The sequence below is a fragment of the Paramormyrops kingsleyae genome, chromosome 16 (genome assembly GCF_048594095.1).
Source record: "Paramormyrops kingsleyae isolate MSU_618 chromosome 16, PKINGS_0.4, whole genome shotgun sequence".
In the NCBI taxonomy this organism is placed as follows: domain Eukaryota; kingdom Metazoa; phylum Chordata; class Actinopteri; order Osteoglossiformes; family Mormyridae; genus Paramormyrops; species Paramormyrops kingsleyae.
Window position 1 is genome coordinate 2,125,172 of NC_132812.1, and position 21,831 is coordinate 2,147,002.

Genomic DNA, 21,831 nt, shown 5'->3' on the forward strand with positions numbered 1-21,831 from the left:
TCAATTCTGTATTTCATATGCCCCTGTATATACAAAGTTACTACTACCAGTCAAAAATTTGGACACACCCACCCATAGAAGGTTTCTTTGTACTATTCTCAAAATTTTTTAATAATTATAAAGACATAAAAACCACAAAATAACATATATAGAACTATGCACTGACCAAAATTGTTGGGAGAAGGGCAGCTCTGTGGGTGGGGATTAATTAATTATTCATTGAGTGATCATTTATATGCATTATATAATATTATACAACTGATGCAGTGTAATCCTGTTATAGTGGACTCGCTTAAATAACGGAATACAGTGGTACCTCGGTTCTCGAACTTAATCCGTTCCAGACTCCGGATCGAATCCTAAAAAGTTCGAGTTCTGATCGAATTTTTCCAATAAGAAATAATGGAAAACCAATTAATTGGTTCCATATGTTTTTTTTTTGTTTTTTTTAAACATTTAAACACAAAATGAACAGGATAAAACAAGAAGAGCATCTTTTTCTTAATGGCTTCCAAAATGATAAAGATCTTATCCCAACATTACCCCTGTCCTGCCCCTATCGTGCGCTCCTTCCGTGTGCCACGCCCCCTCGTTAACCTCGTGTGGGATCCCCATGTGATCAGCTGTTTCTGGTTGTTGTCATTAGTCCTCTGTATTAAGTCCGCATTTCAGTTTGTTTCCTCAGTCCGGTCATTGGGTGCGTTCGACTTGCTTACAGCACTGGCTTAAAGCAACGCATTCTGATCCTGACACAATGCATTACGGTTAGATGCATTGCGACCTCTCACCCAGCTGCACAAACTGGAACCGCCTCCGTGACGACACACCTTTGCCCTTATTGGCTGAAGAATTTAGTTACAATGACAGCGGACCTCATCTGTTATACACAATACAGTGGTACCTCGGTTCTCAAACCCACTAGAACTCGAATTTCTGCCTACAAGGCACGTGGTGTGCCAGCCATATCCAGTGCAGATACATAGTTGGGATTATTAATAATCACGCTCTATAAATAAGCATGGCGTAACAGCAGGCAACACTGATTGGTCTGTGTGGCTGTCCATCACCAGGCACACTGTGTGTCAGCAGACGACGCTCACAGCTGGAGGGATGCGGTAAGCAATAAGGTCAAGGTTATTACGGTACCGTACATGTACAGTTGAAACCAAAAGTTTACATACACTGTGTAAAAAGACATATAACATTTTTTTTCTTACTGTCTGATATTAAATCATACAAAACCCTTTCAGTTTTAGGCCCGTTCGGATTCCCAAAATAATTTCTATTTGCTAAATGTCAAAATAATGTGTGAGAGAATTTTTTAGAGATCAAAAGTTTACATACATTTGCGTAGTATTTGGTAGAATTGCCTTTAAACTGAATGACTTGACGCAAACGCTTTGGGTATCCTTCCACAAGCTTCTCACAACAGTTTAATGGAATTTTGGCTTATTCCTCCTGACAGAACTGGTGTAATTGAGTCAGGTTTGTAGGCTGCCTTGCTCTCACACGTCTTTTCAGCTCTGACCACAAATTTTCTATGGGATTAAGATCAGGGCTTTGTGATGGCCACTCCAAAACAAAATAGACTTTCCCATGGTGTCACAAAAGGAAGCAGTGTGTTGAGGTGTGCCTTTAAATACATCCACAGGTGTGCCTCCAATCAACTCAAGTGGTGTCAGTTAACCTATCAGATGCTTCCAAAGCCATGACATCATCATCTGGGCTTTCCCAAATAGTTTAAAGGCATAGTAACCTTAGTGTATGTAAACTTTTGACTTTGAAGAAAGTAATAAAAAAATCTCTAAAAAATGCTCTCACACATTATTTTGACATTTAGCAAATAGAAATTATTTTGGGAATCCGAACGGGCCTAAAACTGAAAGGGTTTTGTATGATTTAATATCAGACAGTAAGAAAAAAAAAGTTATATGTCTTTTTATACAGTGTATGTAAACTTTTGGTTTCAACTGTATATCCACTTATAGGCCATATAGGCCTATACTTCCAACAGTCAGGTAAAGTTGGATTACTACATGTACAATATAATAATCTATACCACAAGTGTGTCTGCTGAGGTGTAGCTTGAGTAAATGGTGTCCTGTAGTTGTGTTCTGGGCATACAGCAACTTTGGATATAATGGACTTTGGTTATAACGGACTGTTTTGCCAGGTCCCTTAAAGTCCGTTATAACGGGATTGTACTATATATCGGTCAGGGACCCCCATATGAGGGTTGGGATTGCACGCGGTTGGCACTGGCTAGTAGTGTTGCGCGGGTCGGCTTTTTTAACACCCGCCCCACACCGACCCGTCAGGATATCCAAACCGCCCCGCCCAACCCGCAAAAATACGCGTGGATAATGACCCAAAACCAGACCCGACCCGAGGGAAAAAAAAACACCAGTGAGCCTGTATTGCCATGGAACCTACCAATGAAGTATCATTTGTGACACTGTAACCCATAGATGACATAGATTTGTGCTAGATTCGCATTGAACAGGGTTCCCCCAGTTCTGGCACAATACATTTCCATGACTTTTCCAAAACTTTTCCAGTACCACAAGAAAATTTTCAAAAACTGCATAATCATCAAATGATTATGCAGTTTCCGATAGTAATTGTCCTGCCCCGATCGTCCGCTCCTTCCGTGTGACACGCCCCCTCGTTAACCTAGTGTGGAATCCCCGTGTGATCAGCTGTTTCTGGTTGTTGTCATTAGTCCTCTGTATATAGTCGCGTTTCAGTTTGTTTCCCCAGTCCGGTCATTGTAATATCACTGCGTGTTTTCTTGCCTGCCCTTTTTTAAAAACCCCATGCTCCCCGATTTCCTGACTGCCGCTCCTTTGTCTCTGCTCTGCGTCCCGCATATGGCACGGCAGTAATACTACAATTTTCGGTACGATAATAGCCAATCTGCTAAACTAATAAACACAGATGGTGGACAACTTTCGCCAATGTGCAAATAGCGTTCAATTATTAACAAAATTAATCCCAATATTAAAATTATACGTACCTTATGATTGGTAGAGGCGAATGGAGTCAAAAATGGGAAACTGTGCTCAATAAAATTTAAATACGTGCAAAAAAATAAAACCATAAAAACTGGAATAGCGAGCAAAAAAGCAGCGATCTCAAAGAGGCCTACGCGAAATCTGCGCGGAAACGGATGTTTACCAAGGTAGTTAACTACTGACTTTCACTCGTACATTTCTGTTAGCCCGTTGCGAAACGAAGTGGGAAACAAAAATGAACAAGGCTAGTTTCCAAAACTTTTCCTCTCTATCCAAGAATTCCAAAACTTATCCAGGGCCTGGAAAAATTATTTAAAAATTCCAAAACTTTTCCAGGTTTTCCATGACCGCGGGTACCCTGATTGAAGATGATGAAAATTTTATGCAAGATTAACTGTGTACCAAGCAACAACAAAGAAACGAAAGATTTTTACGTCGTTATTTATTGAAGGGTAGCGGAAAATTGCACGAAAGACATCTCTCTCGCACACACACAAACACACACAAGCGCGCATGTATGCAAAACACACTACTTGTCAAAACTGTAACATCTGATGTAACATCAGATCTGAAAACATTTGAATTAACTTAGTAGAACTTTGATCTTCTTTTAATTTTGTCTAAAATTAAGTAGAGCAGAGCATACTTAACCGTGATATTTCACCAAACTAGCTTATCCTACAAATTGAAAACTCCAAAATTGAAAAATATACGCCGACCCCGTTTACAACACGTTTTGATCGATAATGAAATGCGTTTTGTAACTTTTTGACCCGCCCGCCCGTACCCAGGATATTTTAAACATGTCTGCCCTAAAACCGTTCGCACCCGCGGGTCACCCGGGGTTCACCCGTGGTTACCCGCGCATCACTACTGGCTAGAGAATATCAAGAAGAAGAAACAGCTTTACAAAACAGGTGACATACTGTATGTGGTGTCATTTGTTTTGTGATATCCTGTTTGATCTTTTCTGATTATCATTACATATATACCAATCAACCATAACATTAAAACTACAATCTTAATATACTGTAGGTTCCCCTCCTGCCACCAAAACAGCTCTGACCTACAGAGGCATGTACTGCATAAGACCTCTGAAAGCATCCTGTGGTATCTGGCACAAAGACGTTAGCAGCAGATCCTTTAAGTCCTGTAAGTCGTGAAAGGGTCCTTTATAGATTGGACTGTTTGTCCAGAACATCCCACAGATGAATGATCAGACTGAGATCTGGGGAATTTGAAGTTCAGGTCAACACGTTGAACACTTTTTCATGTTCCTTGAACCATTCCTGAAGTTTTGCAGTGTGGCATGGCCACTGCGGAATATTGTTGTCATGTAGGAGTGAACTTGGTCTGCAACAATGTTTAGATAGGTGGTACATACCAAAGTAACATCCACATTAATGCCAGTACCAAAGGTTTCCCAGTAGAACCTAGAGCACCATACAGCTTCTGCCAGCTTGGCTTATTCCCATAGTGCATCCTGGTGCCATCTCTTCCTCAGGTAAAGGACACACACACACATCTGGCTGTCCACATGATATAACACAAAACGTGACACATCATACCAGGCGACCTGAAATTATGACATCTTAAACCTAAAGCTTCCTAAACCTAAGGCTACAATTTGTAAATTTTGAAATATCCATCCATTCCCCTCCGCTCGTCCAGGTCAGCCTTCTGACTCTTCTCTTTCTTCACCATGACAGGCAGGTGCAATATCCACATAACTTCTGATGCTGCACTGATCCTTCTGTCGATCTCCCAATCTATTTTTCTTTCACTCATAACCATGAGCCCAAGATATTTATACATTTGTGGCAGTATCTCATCCCCAACCTGGAGGGGGCAATCTGCCCTTTTCAGGTTGAAAACCATAGCCACATCATTTGCAAAAAAAGCAAAGATGGTCACTGAACTAGACACCCTCCGCCCCTTCACTGCACCTATAAATTATGTCCATAAAAATTATGAACATAATCAGTGACAAAGGGCAGCCCTAGCCAAGTCCAACACTGGAGAAAGTCTGACTTACTGCCAGCAATGTAAACCAATCTTTTATGGTTATACAGAATCTAATGTCCAGCAATAGTGGGCCTGGCACCCCATACTCCTGAAGCAGCTCCCACAGGATGCCCTGAAGGACGCAATTGTATGCCTTTTCAAAGTCCAAAAAACACATGTAGATTGGTTAGGCAAACTCCCATGGTCCCTCCAGTATTCTTGTGAGGATAAAGAGCTGGTCCAGTGTACCATGACCAGGATGAAATCTGCATGGTTCCTCCAGGATCTGAGGTTCAACTGTCTAATATCTTGGCATAGGAGTTCCCAGGGAGGCTGAGTAGTGTTGATCCCTCTGAAGTTAGAAGACACTCGCCAGTCCCTGTTCTTAAAGATTGGAACCACCACCCCTACCTGCAAATCAAAAAGCACTGTCCCCAATTTCCATACAATGTTGAAGAGGTTTGTCAGCCAAGATCACCCAACAGCATCTGAAGCCTTCAGGAACTGAGGGTGAATCTCATCCATCCCTGGAGCCTTTTTTAACAACCTCAGCCCTAATGATGGGCGAGTCCTCCAAGCAGGATTTTGGTCTTCCAAAGTCTCCTTCAACCATCTGACTATATCCCCAGTTAAGGTCAACAGTGCTACATCCCTGATATAAACAGCATTGGCAAAGCCTTGCTTCCCCCTCCTAGGTGCCTGACAGTTCTCCAGAATCTCTTCAAGGCCAACCAGAAGTGCTTTTCCATGCCACCAAATGCCTCCCACACTCGAGTTTTTGCGTCTGCAACAGCCAATGCTGCACTCTATGTGGCCTGCTGGTAACCAAGCTCAGAAGGCTGCCTTATTCAGCCCAACAGCTCCCTTTACCATTGGTGTCAAACATCAGGTCTTCAACCACAGCAACAGGCACCAACAACCTTATAGCGAAAGCTCTGCACAGCCACTTCATCAATGGAGGCAAAAAACATGAACATTGTCTCTAGCTTCTCTTGCAATGTGAGAGAGCTTCTACTAGAGGTGTGAGTTAAAGATCTCCCAGACAGAGGCCTCTGCCAGGCACTCATAGCACAGCCTTACTATATGTTTGGGTGTACTAAGTCTGTCCAGCACTTTCTCCCACCATCTGATTCAGCTCGCCACCAGATGGGTATCACCTGACAGCTCAGCTCCTCTCTTTACTGGAGTGTCCAAGACACATGTTCTATCTATCAAATCTATCATTGACCTGTGGCCTAAGGTATCCTGGCACCAACACCCTTATGCTCAAACATGGTGTTCATTATCAAAAAACTGTGACTAGCACAAATGCAATTGGACATTTGTTATTGGACACCTGAGCATTTAAGTCTCCTAGTAGAGAAATGTAGGGCAGACAGAAGGAGCATCTTCCAACACCCCATCCCAGGTCTCCAAGAAGGGTGGATACTCAACTAATGTTTGATGCAAAGACAGGTTCAGAATGAGACCCAAGTCGGTGAGCAAGTTGGTGAAATAGAGACTCAGAGAGGCTACTAGAAAGCCATACCTTGGTCGTGACTGAAATACTGGTGCAGTATATAGCCTACATGTGCAGTAACTTCTTGCATGCTGTAATTGGTCTGCATTTATGTTGTATGTTGTAAACTCTGTTGAACATAGAATGCAAGCGCTTGCAGTTACAGACACCAGCAGTTATGGTTCCCACTTTCAATCTGAAGAAATACAGGACAAATCGCAGACCATGTTGGTTCAAAATGGGGCACAGCATTTTCTGGGTAGCGACTCTATCAGCAATGTCAAACTCATTCTCTGTAACAAGCAGTGAGGCTGTAAGAGAAAAAAAAATCTTTTCCAACTTAATACAGTTTAAAACATCTGTAATCCTCTGAATAAAAGAAGGTGATGTTGCTAATTTCCATTTAATTAAACAAAATTTGTCATCTTTTCAACAGTGACAAATTAACATCAGTATTAAATTTAGGCAGTTGTAATGTGTCCAGAGGGGTATGAGATCTCCAGGGCTCTGAAATTTCAAATACAGATATAAAGGTTTGAATAACTTTAGCTTAAGTTGACAAGGTGGTGGGTTTAAAAGAGGATCGATCCAAGTGTGAGTTCAGCCAACTATTAAAATCACCACTTAAGATCAGCATGTGAGAGGACATATCGGGGAGTTTGGAGAAATCTGATCTAAAAAGTCTCCCTTATCTTTATTGGGAGCATAAACATTAAAAAGGAAGTACTTTTATATTAAGCAGAATGCCAATGACCATTATACCTACCATTGGGATTTGCAATCACATTAGAACATGTATACGGTACTGATTTGTGAAAAAATACAGCTACCCCTCTTGCTTTACTTCGAATGCTTGAGTGTGTTCTCTAATGCGACGACTTATGGACTTTAGATATAAATTCATATAATTTCACTTCATAATGCATGCACACACGCACACACACACCACAGCTAACCTGTGGCTTTGTAATACACAGTTACCACAGTAAGCATGTGGCTTCACAACACACACACACTGGTAAAGCTTCACCAGCAGCAGGGACGCAGATTATTAACACTTAAACAGTCAGAGGAAAGAAGCTCTCTCTCACTCTCATGCACACACACACACAAACACACACACACGCACACAAGCACACATACAGGTCTGTAAACCCAGCCCCAATCTTAACCATAAGTAACCAACCAAAATATAAGACTTTTGGCATTTTTACTTTTTTGATTGCATTCACAGATCTTTGTGGGGATCTGAAAAATTGTCCCCACAAAGTCAAAATACGTTTTTATTATATTGTGGGGAACAATTCTACAGCACATCAATAATTCAATACAATAACCTGTTGTAATTTGCAGAAACAGTATCAGACTGATTTAGGTTACAGTAACAGTACTGTAAAAAAAAACAATCATGCTGGAGAAACTACTGCCAGCAGTTTTCTGTAAATTTACAGAAAAAGAATTTACAGTATACTGTAATTTTACAGTTAAAGTACAGTTAACTAATGTAATAAGCAATAATTTAATGTACTTATATTTACAGTATAAATACTTAAAAAAAACATTACATTGCTGGCAGTATTTTCCTGTAATTTGACTGATTTTTTTTTACAGTGTAGTGACTCTAGAAACAGAGTTGAGTGAGCCTAGAAAGAATATAGTAACACCAAGACTTAGACCTATAACGTTCCACTGGTGGCTCCTGTAAAGATAACTTCATATCAATCCCTCAACATACACTCACATAAAGGATTATTAGGAACACCTGTTCAATTTCTCATTAATGCAATTATCTAATCAACCAATCACATGGCAGTTGCTTCAATACATTTAGGGGTGTGGTCCTGGTCAAGACAATCTCCTGAACTCTAAACTGAATGTCAGAATGGGAAAGAAAGGTGATTTAAGCAATTTTGAGCGTGGCATAGTTGTTGGTGCCAGACGGGCCGGTCTGAGTATTTCACAATCTGCTCAGTTACTGGGATTTTCACGCACAACCATTTCTAGGGTTTACAAAGAATGGTGTGCAAAGGGAAAAACATCCAGTATGCGGCAGTCCTGTGGGCGAAAATGCCTTGTTGATGCTAGAGGTCAGAGGAGAATGGGCCGACTGATTCAAGCTGATAGAAGAGCAACTTTGACTGAAATAACCACTCGTTACAACCGAGGTATGCAGCAAAGCATTTGTGAAGCCACAACACGCACAACCTTGAGGCGGATGGGCTACAACAGCAGAAGACCCACACACAGCACAAGCTGTGTTACCACTCATCTCCACTACACATAGGAAAAAGAGGCTACAATTTGCATGAGCTCACCAAAATTGGACAGTTGAAGACTGGAAAAATGTTGCCTGGTCTAATGAGTCTCGATTTCTGTTGAGACATTCAAATGGTAGAGTCAGAATTTGGCGTAAACAGAATGAGAACATGGATCCATCATGCCTTGATACCACTGTGCAGGCTGGTGGTGGTGGTGTAATGGTGTGGGGGATGTTTTCTTGGCACACTTTAGGCCCCTTAGTGCCAATTGGGCATCGTTTAAATGCCACGGCCTACCTGAGCATTGTTTCTGACCATGTCCATCCCTTTATGACCACCATGTACCCATCCTCTGATGTACACTGGTGCAGACCTGTGTTTTTCAACAGAAACCTGGCTCAGACCCACAGACACTATTCCTTCTTGTTGATGCTTCACCTGAAGTATTTGATTTGTACTGAAACCACATGGCTCTGGCCGTGGAGGAAGCCTTGCAGCTATTTTTAACTCACTGTTAAAAACTGAACACAAAAAGACACTGATGCTGTCTGACGCGACCTTGCAAAACAGCGCTTGGATTTTACTTCTGTTAATAATTCCTTTTGAATAATGTCTGGGATTTCCCTCCATACACTAACTCATTCATGCAACAGAAGTAATATCCAAGCGCTGTTTTGCAAGGTCGCGTCACACGTTATGGAAAGCGTTATCATTTTTCCTTTTCACTGTTTTTGTATCGTTCACTCTTTACGATGTTGTATTTATCACAACACGCCCATGTAAATCACCTTGGGGTAACTCTTGTGAAAGGCGCTATATAAAAATGAACTGAATTGAATTGAAAATATTTGACTGATGCTTCTTTCTAAAGCACGAAAATGCCTTGTTGATGCTAGAGGTCAGAGGAGAATGGGCCGACTGATTCAAGCTGATAGAAGAGCAACTTTGACTGAAATAACCACTCGTTACAACCGAGGTATGCAGCAAAGCATTTGTGAAGCCACAACACGCACAACCTTGAGGCGGATGGGCTACAACAGCAGAAGACCCACACACAGCACAAGCTGTGTTACCACTCATCTCCACTACACATAGGAAAAAGAGGCTACAATTTGCATGAGCTCACCAAAATTGGACAGTTGAAGACTGGAAAAATGTTGCCTGGTCTAATGAGTCTCGATTTCTGTTGAGACATTCAAATGGTAGAGTCAGAATTTGGCGTAAACAGAATGAGAACATGGATCCATCATGCCTTGATACCACTGTGCAGGCTGGTGGTGGTGGTGTAATGGTGTGGGGGATGTTTTCTTGGCACACTTTAGGCCCCTTAGTGCCAATTGGGCATCGTTTAAATGCCACGGCCTACCTGAGCATTGTTTCTGACCATGTCCATCCCTTTATGACCACCATGTACCCATCCTCTGATGGCTACTTCCAGCAGGATAATGCACCATGTCACAAAGCTCGAATCATTTCAAATTGGTTTCTTGAACATGACAATGAGTTCACTGTACTAAAATGGCCCCCACAGTCACCAGATCTCAACCCAATAGAGCATCTTTGGGATGTGGTGGAACGGGAGCTTCGTGCCCTGGATGTGCATCCCACAAATCTCCATCAACTGCAAGATGCTATCCTATCAATATGGGCCAACATTTCTAAAGAATGCTTTCAGCACCTTGTTGAATCAATGCCACGTAGAATTAAGGCAGTTCTGAAGGCGAAAGGGCTTATTAGTATGGTGTTCCTAATAATCCTTTAGGTGAGTGTAAATCCACCATAAAATGCTCATTATTGAACATTTGCTCTTTAGCAAACAAATCACTTCTTGTCAATGACAGGGTGCTTCACACTGGTGCAGACCTGTGTTTTTCAACAGAAACCTGGCTCAGACCCACAGACACTATTCCTTCTTGTTGATGCTTCACCTGAAGTATTTGATTTGTACTGAAACCACATGGCTCTGGCCGTGGAGGAAGCCTTGCAGCTATTTTTAACTCACTGTTAAAAACTGAACACAAAAAGACACTGATGCTTTCAGCAAAAATTTCCTGCCCTTACCCGATCTCACGAATTTTCGTGCAGCCATCACGACATAAAATCTATTTAAACGTGCTGTGATCACGTTTTCGGCTTTTTTTACGTGCTGGGGTAACGTTTCCCCTCCCTATGTGTTTTAATGGGCAGTGCCTAACACCGCCACTATGAGCACTAACTGGTGACTAAGGGACGGGAAAGTCATGCATGCCCAGAATCATATTTTGTTTTTTGTGATCTGATAACGCTTTCCATAACGTGTGACGCGACCTTGCAAAACAGCGCTTGGATTTTACTTCTGTTAATAATTCCTTTTGAATAATGTCTGGGATTTCCCTCCATACACTAACTCATTCATGCAACAGAAGTAATATCCAAGCGCTGTTTTGCAAGGTCGCGTCACACGTTATGGAAAGCGTTATCATTTTTCCTTTTCACTGTTTTTGTATCGTTCACTCTTTACGATGTTGTATTTATCACAACACGCCCATGTAAATCACCTTGGGGTAACTCTTGTGAAAGGCGCTATATAAAAATGAACTGAATTGAATTGAAAATATTTGACTGATGCTTCTTTCTAAAGCACTTACAGGCCAATCCTTATATTTAGCGTATTAAGCCAAAGAAGAAGGACATCAGCACAAGCTGTGTTACCAAAATGAAACAGAAAATGACTCACACTTACCCCCCTATCAGCGGGACAGTTATTAGCCCAGAAGTTGTTTCTAGTGGAAAATGTAACCTACAAAAACAAGTGGATCAGTGTGGCATAAAATCAGGAGTAAGGAGAGTGATCTGAGGGAGCAATACAGGCAGAGTAACAGTAAACATCACAAGAAACTAATTGGCAGATTACCATGGGTACGCAAATTAAAGACTGAAATAGCAAAGTGCCAATTTTATCATCTAATGAAATTATTCACACAAAACAATCCCATTCTAAATCCATAGACATCAATATAGGGTTGAGCTCAGGGCTCTGTGCGGATAAGTCAAGTTCTTCCACACCAAACTCACCCAACCATGTCTTGGACCTTGCTTTGTGCCCTGGGGCACAGTCATGCTAGAACAGAAAGGGGCCTTCTCCCTGTTCCCACACAATTATAAGCGTAGAATTGTTCAAAATGTTTTGGTATGTTGAAGCATTAACTGTAACTAAGGGGTCTAGCCCAACCCCTGAATAACAACCCCATACCATTATCCCTGCTTCACCACACTTTATAGTTGGCACACAGTCAGGCAGGTAGCATTTCTCCTGGCATCTGTCAAACCCAAACTCATCCATCAGACTGTACGGCAGGGAAGTGTGATTCTTCACTCCACAGAACAAGCTTCTACTGCTCTAGAGTCCAGTGGTGGTAAGTTTTACACCACTCCATCCAATGTTTGGCTTTGTGCTTGGTGATGCAAGGCTTGCATGCAGCTGCGCAGCCACAGAAGCCCATTCCATGAAGTTTTTGTGCTGGGGTTAATGCCAGATTAAATTTGGTACTCTGCAGTTATTGAATCAACAGAGCATTGGCAACTTTTATGCGGTATGCACCTCAGCATTGGCCACTCTGCTCTGTTACTTCCTGCCTTCGCTGCCTGCCACTTCGTGACTGAATTTCTGTTATTTCTAAATACTTCCACTTTGCAGTAATACCACTTACACTGTGGAATATCTAACAGAGAAGAAATTTCATAAACTGTCTTATTGCAAAGGTGGCATCCTATGACAGTACTACTAATTTACTGAACTTTTCATAACAACCCATTCTTTCACAAATGTTTGTAATCCAACTGCATTGCTACACATTTTTACACCTGTGGCAATGGGTCTGAATGACATACTGGAATTCAGTGATTAAGAGGTGTGTCTCAATACCTTTGTCCACATAGTGTTTATGTACACACTTATATACAAACTTACCCCAGCTGGGAAACAAAGGGCAGACACTTGAGAAAACTCCTTAACTCAGTCTCAGCATGTGACCAGCCAACAAGCTTTACTGGTTTCTTCACTGTTTGGAATTCCAGCACTTCAAGGAAGATGGACGCCTTCCTCTTATAGAGGTTGATAACCCAGCCTGCAGGAGCTGATTGATAAACTGGCTGCAATGCTGGCAGAACATGCTTATATGATGGATTCTCAGAATCTTTCAAAAATGAGTACAGATCCAGCATAAAGTCACTCTCTTTTTTTGATTCATCACTGTTTGTGTCACCAACAAAAGGGAAAGAGGAATAACTGCAGACTGATGAAAGGAGCTGCAGTTTCTTCTCTCCTGTCTTTGTGTCACACTCTGCTGCTTGAATGAAGAGACTGACCAGGAATTTGATGGCTTCCTTTGAATTGAAATGCCATTCAAGCAATCTGCAACACAAAAGGAAGAATGGTTTAGGAAAATTATACCGCTTCTCTGCAATAAGAATAATAATAAGAAGAGCTTAGGAATATTATATCACTTCTGTATGTAACATTCATGTTTATAACTCATAAAATATTGTCTGTACTACCTGCTCAGCTCATGGGATGAGGTGATTAAAATAGGTCAAGAAGAACTGACTTCCAGATATCCAAACCTTTGTTGTTCAATATACTGAGTATGTTTGTTGTTCAATATACATCAGTATGGTATTGTCACGATCCGGCGTGCAGGCGAACGGGGAAGCAGGCGATCGGAGCCAGGAAGCAGGGTAAAACCGGGGATTTATTACAGACGGACAGGGCCGGGGAAATAGGACAGCGAACATCAATGACTAATCTGGGAAGACTAACTCAGACAGGGACTAAATACAAAAGACTAGCCAGACACAACAGGACACAGGTGATCACGATCAGGGCTGAACACGAGGTAACGAGGTGGGTGTGGCACACATTAGGATGGGACGGAGTGGGGCGTGACAGGTATCAAGATACCAAAAAATTTAAATGATATGATAGTTCATTTTGCAAATGTTGATATTTGAAGACCACCATGGACAGGAAGCCCATCATTTCTTGCATTCTTTTAATGCCAGTCTATTTCATAATATTATGAAATGGATAAATTTTCAACCATTAGACAACATTTAGAGACACTGAGCAAACATTATGCAAATTTGGTAATTGAGTCACCAGAGCATGATTATTCAATATACTGTATACCATAAAAAAAAATCACTGGCAAATATGAAATAGTTATAACAGCCTATCTGGGTAAAGTCTGGAAAACTGATTAGATGAATTATAAAAGAAAACACTTCTGTATATACATCACTTTTTCCAAAGTATAGTGAAATAAATACAGCAGAAACAAGCAACACAAATTATCTTCTGTTTCAGTCCATATGAACAACTAGGCCCAGTCCATTCAAAAAAAATAAATGAAAGTTCTAGTCCTACAGAGCCCCTGAAGGTACCTGTGCAAAAAAATTAAATGATCTTGCTTTCGTGTGTGCATGAGGTAATTTCGCGTGCATATGAGATACTTTCACATGCACACGATTTACTTTCACATGCGTAGAAGATATTTTCACCAATGCTGAGCTAACCAGGCTAACCCAACAGCCGCAATCAGGCAAAATAACACTGCAATGCATAGCATGGGAAAAGGAACCACACGACAAAATGGTTGCTCCTTGAATTCATCTTGTACAACGATGCCTCAAGCTGCAGCATAGGTGCTGTATTGTCACAGATGCATGAAGAGAAGGTCATTGCATATGCCAGCTCCAACCTGCAGATTGCACAACAATGCTACTGTGTAATGAGGTGCAAACTGCTTACAGTAGTTAGATTTATGAGGCAATTCAGTTATTACCTATTAGGCTATCGTTTCCTCCAGTGAACAGATCTTAGCAGATTGTCCTGGCTGTTCCACTTTAAACAACCAGAGGGTCACTGGGCCAGAAGAACTGGGACTGCATGATTTTCAAATTCTACAATGGCCTGGCATGAGAATTAAGGTAGGAAAGCACTAGTGCTATTGTCAGGTGGCGCTTTAACTCTTCAAAAGTAGCTTGCTGGGTCTCACCCCAGTGAAATAGGGTCTCCTTGCATTAGAGCTCAAGTAAGGGGCTGCAAATCTCAGAGAATGACTTCACAAAGTGCCTGTAATAATTACAAAGCCCCAGGTTCTTATAGATTATTTAGTGGCCGCAAAACCTCTGATAAGTTTGGGGTTTGGACTAATCTCTTAGACATTAATGAGATGTCCCAGGAACAGAACTTCCATTCTCAGAAGATAACACTTAGAGATCTTAAGTTTTAACCCACACTGACTCATGTGCTCAAAAACACCCTCGAGGCTGTTCACTCTGTCGTTACAGTCCCTTCCCAGTATAATTATTTCATCTAGGTACATCAAGAACTTCTGCCACTGCAACCCACAAAGCACAACTTCCATAGCTTTTTGAAATGTGTTAGGAGCATTACACAGTCTGAAAGACATTCTTGTGTACTCATAAAGCCCAAATTTCATGACAAATGCAGTTTTACACCTGTTCTTATGCACCATAATCTGCCAGTATCCACTTTGTAAATCGAGTGTGGAGAATACAGCAGCTCCCTCCAATGTGCCCAGGCATTGTTCAATTTTTGGAATGGGGTACACATCCTTCAGAGTTAGGTCATTTAGCCTTCAATAATCAATGCTCCATCTAATGCCACCATCCTTTTTATGGACATGGATGACTGGGGATGTCCACTGTGGTTAAGGAGGAATGACTACATCAGAATCTAACATCTCTTGGGGCGTTTTTCCACCGCACCAGGTACCGTACTTTTGGTACTTTCGGTACTTCCATAAAGTGCCGAAAGTTTGGTACTTCTTCATATCGGTTTTCCACTGGCGTAAAAAAATGGTACCGGCGCCATATGACATCATCAGTGACCGCCCCTGACCGACAGCCCAAAATTAAAACTAACAGTTGAGGCTGGAAAATGCGGTTTATTGTAATGTCAGCTTCTATCACAGTATAAGATTTAGTAAAATCCAAATCATGCTGCCATCAATTACGTTTACGTAGGTACACTTACTTTGGCTAAGCCGATCAAAGCAGTAAGAATTAACTTACTGCTAATTCAGTCTTTTGAAAGCAAACAAATTATTTTATTATGTTTTTTGATTTTCAAGCGGCATTGTTCGGTGTTTCGCGTGTGCCCCATTTCTTCCAAGCGGCTTGGTATTACGGTGTTCCCGGCAATTCAGTTTCCCTGTGTTTGTCCTGTCTATCAGGAAATAATGTTTCCCCTAATATTAAAGCAAAGAGGTATGTGAAATGTCTGAAAATCACTCAGGTACATTATTACATGTGAATACAGTAGATCGTCACGCATAATATAGTCTTATAAGCAATACTATACTGTTTTCATCAAGAAATATCTCTATCGAGCGAAATAAGTAATTTCATTTATTATCTGTAAAAACAAAAAACATAGAAAAGGCATGTGATGTTTTAAAATTAATATATGACTTGTTTACAGCGAAACCGTGTACAAATCAGCGCGCGACAGGGGAAACATAGAGAAACTGAATTGCCCAGAACGGCAAAAACTTTTTTTATTTCGAGTCGTGCCATCCAAATCCCACTGGATCTGTTCATCCGACCATATGGCGATTAAAGCCTGTGTTTCCTCGTTTGTCCATCCTTCAAATTTACTTTTTTATATTTTTGTTTCTACTGCTTTTTATTTTATTTCTCGCTGTGATCGGTCTGTGTGTTTCAAAAGATGGCGGTTGTATTTTGTGTTTCAGCGGCAGGCTATTTGCATAACCAATCGACAGCAAATACGTTTGCAAGTCCCACCCCAAAGTACCGAAGTACCAAAGAAGTACTCCAACTGGTTTGGCACTTTTGGTACTCGAGATTTCGGTACTGGTACTCGACCGGAAGTCAATGGAAAAGCGAAAGTACCGAAAGTACCGTACCGAAAGTACCGTACTTTGTGCGGTGGAAAAGCGCCCTTGGAGAAGCCTTGCCTCCTTTGATTGATATCTGAAAGGTGTTCATTGTGATGGCTACCTGACAGGTTGTGCATCTCCAGTATTTATGTGATGAGAAACAACATTTGTGCCCCAAGTCTTTGTCACTAGCTGCAAAGATTGTCTGATACTTCAGAGGAAATGTGACAAGTTTCTTCTCCTGCTGTTCACTAAGGCCATTGCTGGCTGACACAAATAGCTCTTGGAGGTGAGCATTTTATGACTTCAGGTGTGCAATGTGATGTCGTGGAAGGTATGTGGTTGTTTGTGAAGTGTGAGCTGGTTTTTAGCATTCATTTTTAGCTATCTGTTCACAATAAGAATGGCTTGGTTGTTTTATTTCATCCATTTTTTCCGTGCTTGTCATCTCTGGGCCTTTCTTTCAAAAGGAATGAAGAAGGCAATCCAATCATCCTTCCCCTCAAATGTTGCATGGAATTTTGGGCTGTTGCAGCATGCTGACAGCCATACAGGAAAGAGGGGTTCACTGAAATCATCCAGAGATGTTCAGCCCTCTCTATAGGTGCTGGTATCTTGATGTTGTGGGCCAATGTAGGGTGGAAGTGGTGTAGCCGTGGTCCGTCTACCTGGAATCTGGTTACAGTTTTAAAATTGTTTACTTTTAAATTGTTTATTTAGTCTCTTTTATTTTAACTTGTAGCCCTTTGAGATCTTGTGATATAAAGGGCATTATAAATAAAATGTATTATTATTATTATTATTATTACACACTGAAAGCTCCCCGGGAGAGACATCAAAATTCCACTCCTTAGTTGGAGGTGCAGAAGCACTGACAAATAACATTAAACTCTGGAGAGAAGTCTGGAATATTAGAAGTACTGGTGGGCAGCCCATGTTGAATAGAGTTTCCAGCCCTTGGGCCCACATGTATAGGGGAACAACTGGTTACAAACTGACATGTCTGAGGTCTTGGGATGCCTTGGGTGACATTCCCGAATATTCTTTACTGTAGCCTTTAATTGGACCAAGGCTGGGGAAAACAAGCGGTTTGCTTTGATGTTCTAGCAAAGTCCATAGCTGGCAGATGGGCTATATGGGCTGCTGGCTTCCTCTTCTAGACCGAACTCTTCAGCCTCCATTTCCTCTCTTCTCTTTTTTGGTATTATTTTACTATTTTATTTTCATTTCTGTGATTTTTATTTCTTTCTTTGTTCATTTTTTATTTTTCATGATTAATTATTAATTATTACAATAATTTCTGAGCGATCCTCTGAGCGATTGTCAAGGGTTCAGGTGGCTCGGGTGCGGGAACGTGGCATGGTGCAGGCATAAAAAAGGGTGGATTACCTACTGGCGGCTTCCAGGAACAAAAATGGGATTTATTATATAAAACAGAAAACACAACAAAACCAAAAGGACCACACGGGGTCAAAAACTGAAGGGGATTAAACTAAGACTACAAATCACAAATAAATAAACAAACAAACTGGGCAGGTAAACATAAGACAGATCTAAGTTCAAACTAACAAAGCTTAGAAAAGCAACAACACAATGAACCACTGAGGAACTAAACGGAAGCAGAAACTAAAATACTAAAGGGGTAAACGAGACTAACACAGGACAGGTGAGACTAATTAACAAAGACCAGGGAAACAGGGCACAGGTGAAACTAATAAACTCAAAGGAACTAAAAACAGGGAAACTAAGAACTAACAAAGGAAACATAAACCAACACTAGGGAATTAAACAGGTAAAGACAAGCAGGGGCACAAGGAACAAAACCAAATACAAAAACCACCAGATACAATAACTAGAAACACTAAGGAGCAACATACAAAAACAGGAGGCAGGATTCAAACACAGGACAGAAGGGTACACAGACAACCACATGCTCAACACATTGAGCCACATGACCAGACAGGTAACAGGGGAGAACAAAGACTAACATAAAGAACAGGATGACCAGCAATGCCTGCTGGCCAAACGGGGAAGGGACACAGTAGGACCACAGCAGGGGCTGACCCTGACAGCGATATGCTGGTGTCCCTCGTGCTTTTGTTCTGACATGCACATGTTGATGATGCATAGATTTGCAGCTATATTCCTTTTTTTAAACTGATAATTACTCGTGGGGCATTATGGATCACACAATTACTTCTCTGGGTAATCCCACTTCTGACACCAGTTCGTTACATGTCCCTGTATGATATAATTAATTATGTTTGCTAGTGCTGAGCACCAGACTTACCCGATGGCGTGGGAAATGGAATCACACGACAAAGCAGTTGCTCCTTGAATTCTTTAGTGGTGGCTCTCAGGGTGGCAGAATATGAGAATAAGAACGGCCTAGCTCCAACATCCAAACAGACGGATTTGATCCTGAAGCTGACAACTCATCACATAAAGAACTACACTCACATTTACTGCACACTATTAAAATCGGAGGGTACTGAGCACTGACTGGTTGGCACACATACCAATCTCATGCCTTCCCTCTACAAAATTTTATGCTATAGTGTTTCTCTATCCTCTCTACGTTCATCATACCACCTAAACTGCCCTCTAAGGGTACAGAGAAGAGGGGTTCCTGGTTGTATAAAATTTCCACTGGTTACAAGGAAAATGTTTATAGTTCTTTCCTAAATTTACCGAACTCACCCCTGTTTTACACTGGATGCGTGTCCGCTGCGGTGCGACTGCGCTGCATTCCCATTCCGTCCGAGGCCGTCCACCAATTCGCACTGGATGCGTTTGTGGCCCTTATCTGATCCGGCGCGCCGCTGGTTTGCGAGATCACATGATCACGGGAGAATTAAGATTGCGCGGGATAACGTAATAACAACCGTGGGTAAACCAACAGCGTTTGTTTTGCTGATTTCTGCGCACTACAAACATTATTAGTAGGCTTCCTAGTTCATTTTGTCCTTGTTGTTGCTCAACTTTGAGTTTAATGTGTTTAGCATTCTGTTGCATTGCTGTGTTTAATGTTGTGTTTGTCATACTTAGTTGTGTTGTAACCTACAGACAACAATTAATGCATTTAAAGTCCATTTATGAATGACATGGATTCAAGATTTTTGAGGGTTTTTTTTGCTGTTTAAATACACTGGTTAATAATATGTGGGTCATATACAGTGGTACCTCAGGTCTCAAACTCATTAGAACTCGAATTTCTTAAAAGTCGAACCAACCATTTCGAAAAAAATTACCTAGAGCTCGATCTGAATCTCAGAACTCAAACCGTGAACGCCGACCTAAGATAAGTTGTACGCGCAGGGAAATGAGTCATGCAGCACGTCTATCAGTGAAAACAAAGCCTCTGCCTCGCATTAGCTGTGATAGCATCGTGCATGTTTACACTAACTGAATACATATATTTAGACAGTAAAAATACATTTAGACAATGATAGACAGTAACAATAATTAATATTATATAATAAAATACATTTAAAAATAAAGATTTCTTATTCATTATTTTAATATTAATAATAAACCATTTATACATTTAATTATAATAATATTGTCGTGCCGAGCGGGGACGGAATGGAGACAAAGGCGCAGACGTCAGGGTATCGGGGAATACGGGGTTTAATTACAGGTAAGACAGGCAAAACGTAGACGGACAATACAATGACCGGACTGGGGAAACAAACTGAAACGCGGACGAAATACAGAGGGCTAATGAAAACAACCAGAAACAGCTGATCACACGGGGATTCCACATGGGGTTAACGAGGGGGCGTGGCACACGGAAGGAGCGGATGATCGGGGCAGGACACATAGTTTTTTTTTTAACTTTACACATTCTTTGGATACATTTATTTTCTTACTTTACAAATTACTGTTTTGATAAATGTGCTAAGGTGTTTAGTACAGTATATGCTCTTGTTTTATCTGGTTCATTTTGTGTTTAAATGCTAAAAAAACATTTAGGTGTAATTTTTTTGGGGCCAGGAACCACTTAATTGGTTTTCCATTTTTTCTTATGGGGAAAATTCGATTAGAACTCGAACTTTTTAGGATTCGATCCGGAATTCTGAACGGATTAAATTCAAGTTCTGAGGTACCACTGTATATGATTTCATGATGTGAAGGAGAGTTGGCGTATGCGCTCTGTGTTACGTTCTTGATCTGTATCCGTCAAAAATAGACTTGATGCGCATCTCGACGGACTGCCGGACATGTGACGGAACAGAGACATAGCGGAGACGCAACGCAGCGGATCTGGTGTAAACTGATGCATTGACTCTATTGGCGGCGATTACCTGTGGCTGCCGTGTCAGAAACGCACTGCAGCAGACACGCATCCAGTGTAAAACAGGGGTCATATTGGCAGGGGAAGAGAGGTAGCTCTGAGGCTAGGGATCTGTGCCAGCAACTGGAAGGTTGCTAGTTCAAATCCCGTGAATGCCTGGAGTGATTCTACTCTGTTGGGCCCTTAAGCAAGATCCTTAACCTGCAATTGCTTCATCCTGGGTATGACGTTAATCTACATCCAGCCCTATAAGGAGGTCCTCCAACTTACAGGGAAAAACTTGGGGGGAGGTGGCAGGATTGGCATTCCAGCCACTAGAAAAAACACTCACACTGATCCATTTGGGCTAGTGTGGTGCTGAGGTATCACCCACCACATGGCTGCACTCAGGTTCTCACCCCTGAAGTGGTTTGGTGTTTGATGGGTGCAGAAAACCACTGTACTCAGTGCATGCTCCTTACATCATATTGGCAAAATAAATAAAAGCCTACATTGCAAATAATGTACACAGGTTTTTCTCTATTTAGATTCCTACTTATTATTATATCTAATTATGTATTAATTATAATATCTAGTCCCCTGTGAATTGTCACATTATACTGGTGGAGGGCTTTGTGTGCCCCAATGATCCTAGAAGCTATGCTGATGGGGGCAATTGTCCCAGGTAGGGTCTTCCAAGGCAAATTGGTCCTGGGTGAGCAGCCAGACTAAGTGTGATTCACACAGACTCTCAATGACAAGTAGAATAGAGGGAGCTGTGAACCCTCCCAGACTGGGGAAACTAAGGCCCCATCCTGGAGCAAGGCCTAGAGAGGGAGCCCCTAGACGAGCGACTGGTGGCCGGGCCGTAACCCAT

General features: G+C 41.5%; 1 protein-coding gene across 3 annotated transcripts in view; it reads right to left on the reverse strand.

The window, feature by feature from the left end:
* The window catches only part of LOC111837630 (uncharacterized), a 194,101-nt gene that overhangs the window by 80,869 nt on the left and 91,401 nt on the right, over positions 1-21,831 (reverse strand). For 2 of the 3 annotated variants that reach the window (XM_072700891.1, XM_023799843.2), the window contains 2 exons: positions 12,724-13,167; positions 11,497-11,553 (listed from right to left, as the gene is read on the reverse strand). In XM_072700891.1, coding sequence (XP_072556992.1) covers positions 11,497-11,553; positions 12,724-13,167 — 501 coding nt within the window. Of the gene's footprint in view, positions 1-11,496; positions 11,554-12,723; positions 13,168-13,310; positions 14,336-21,831 lie in introns of those variants that run through there. The other variant, XM_072700892.1, reaches the window with a different exon arrangement.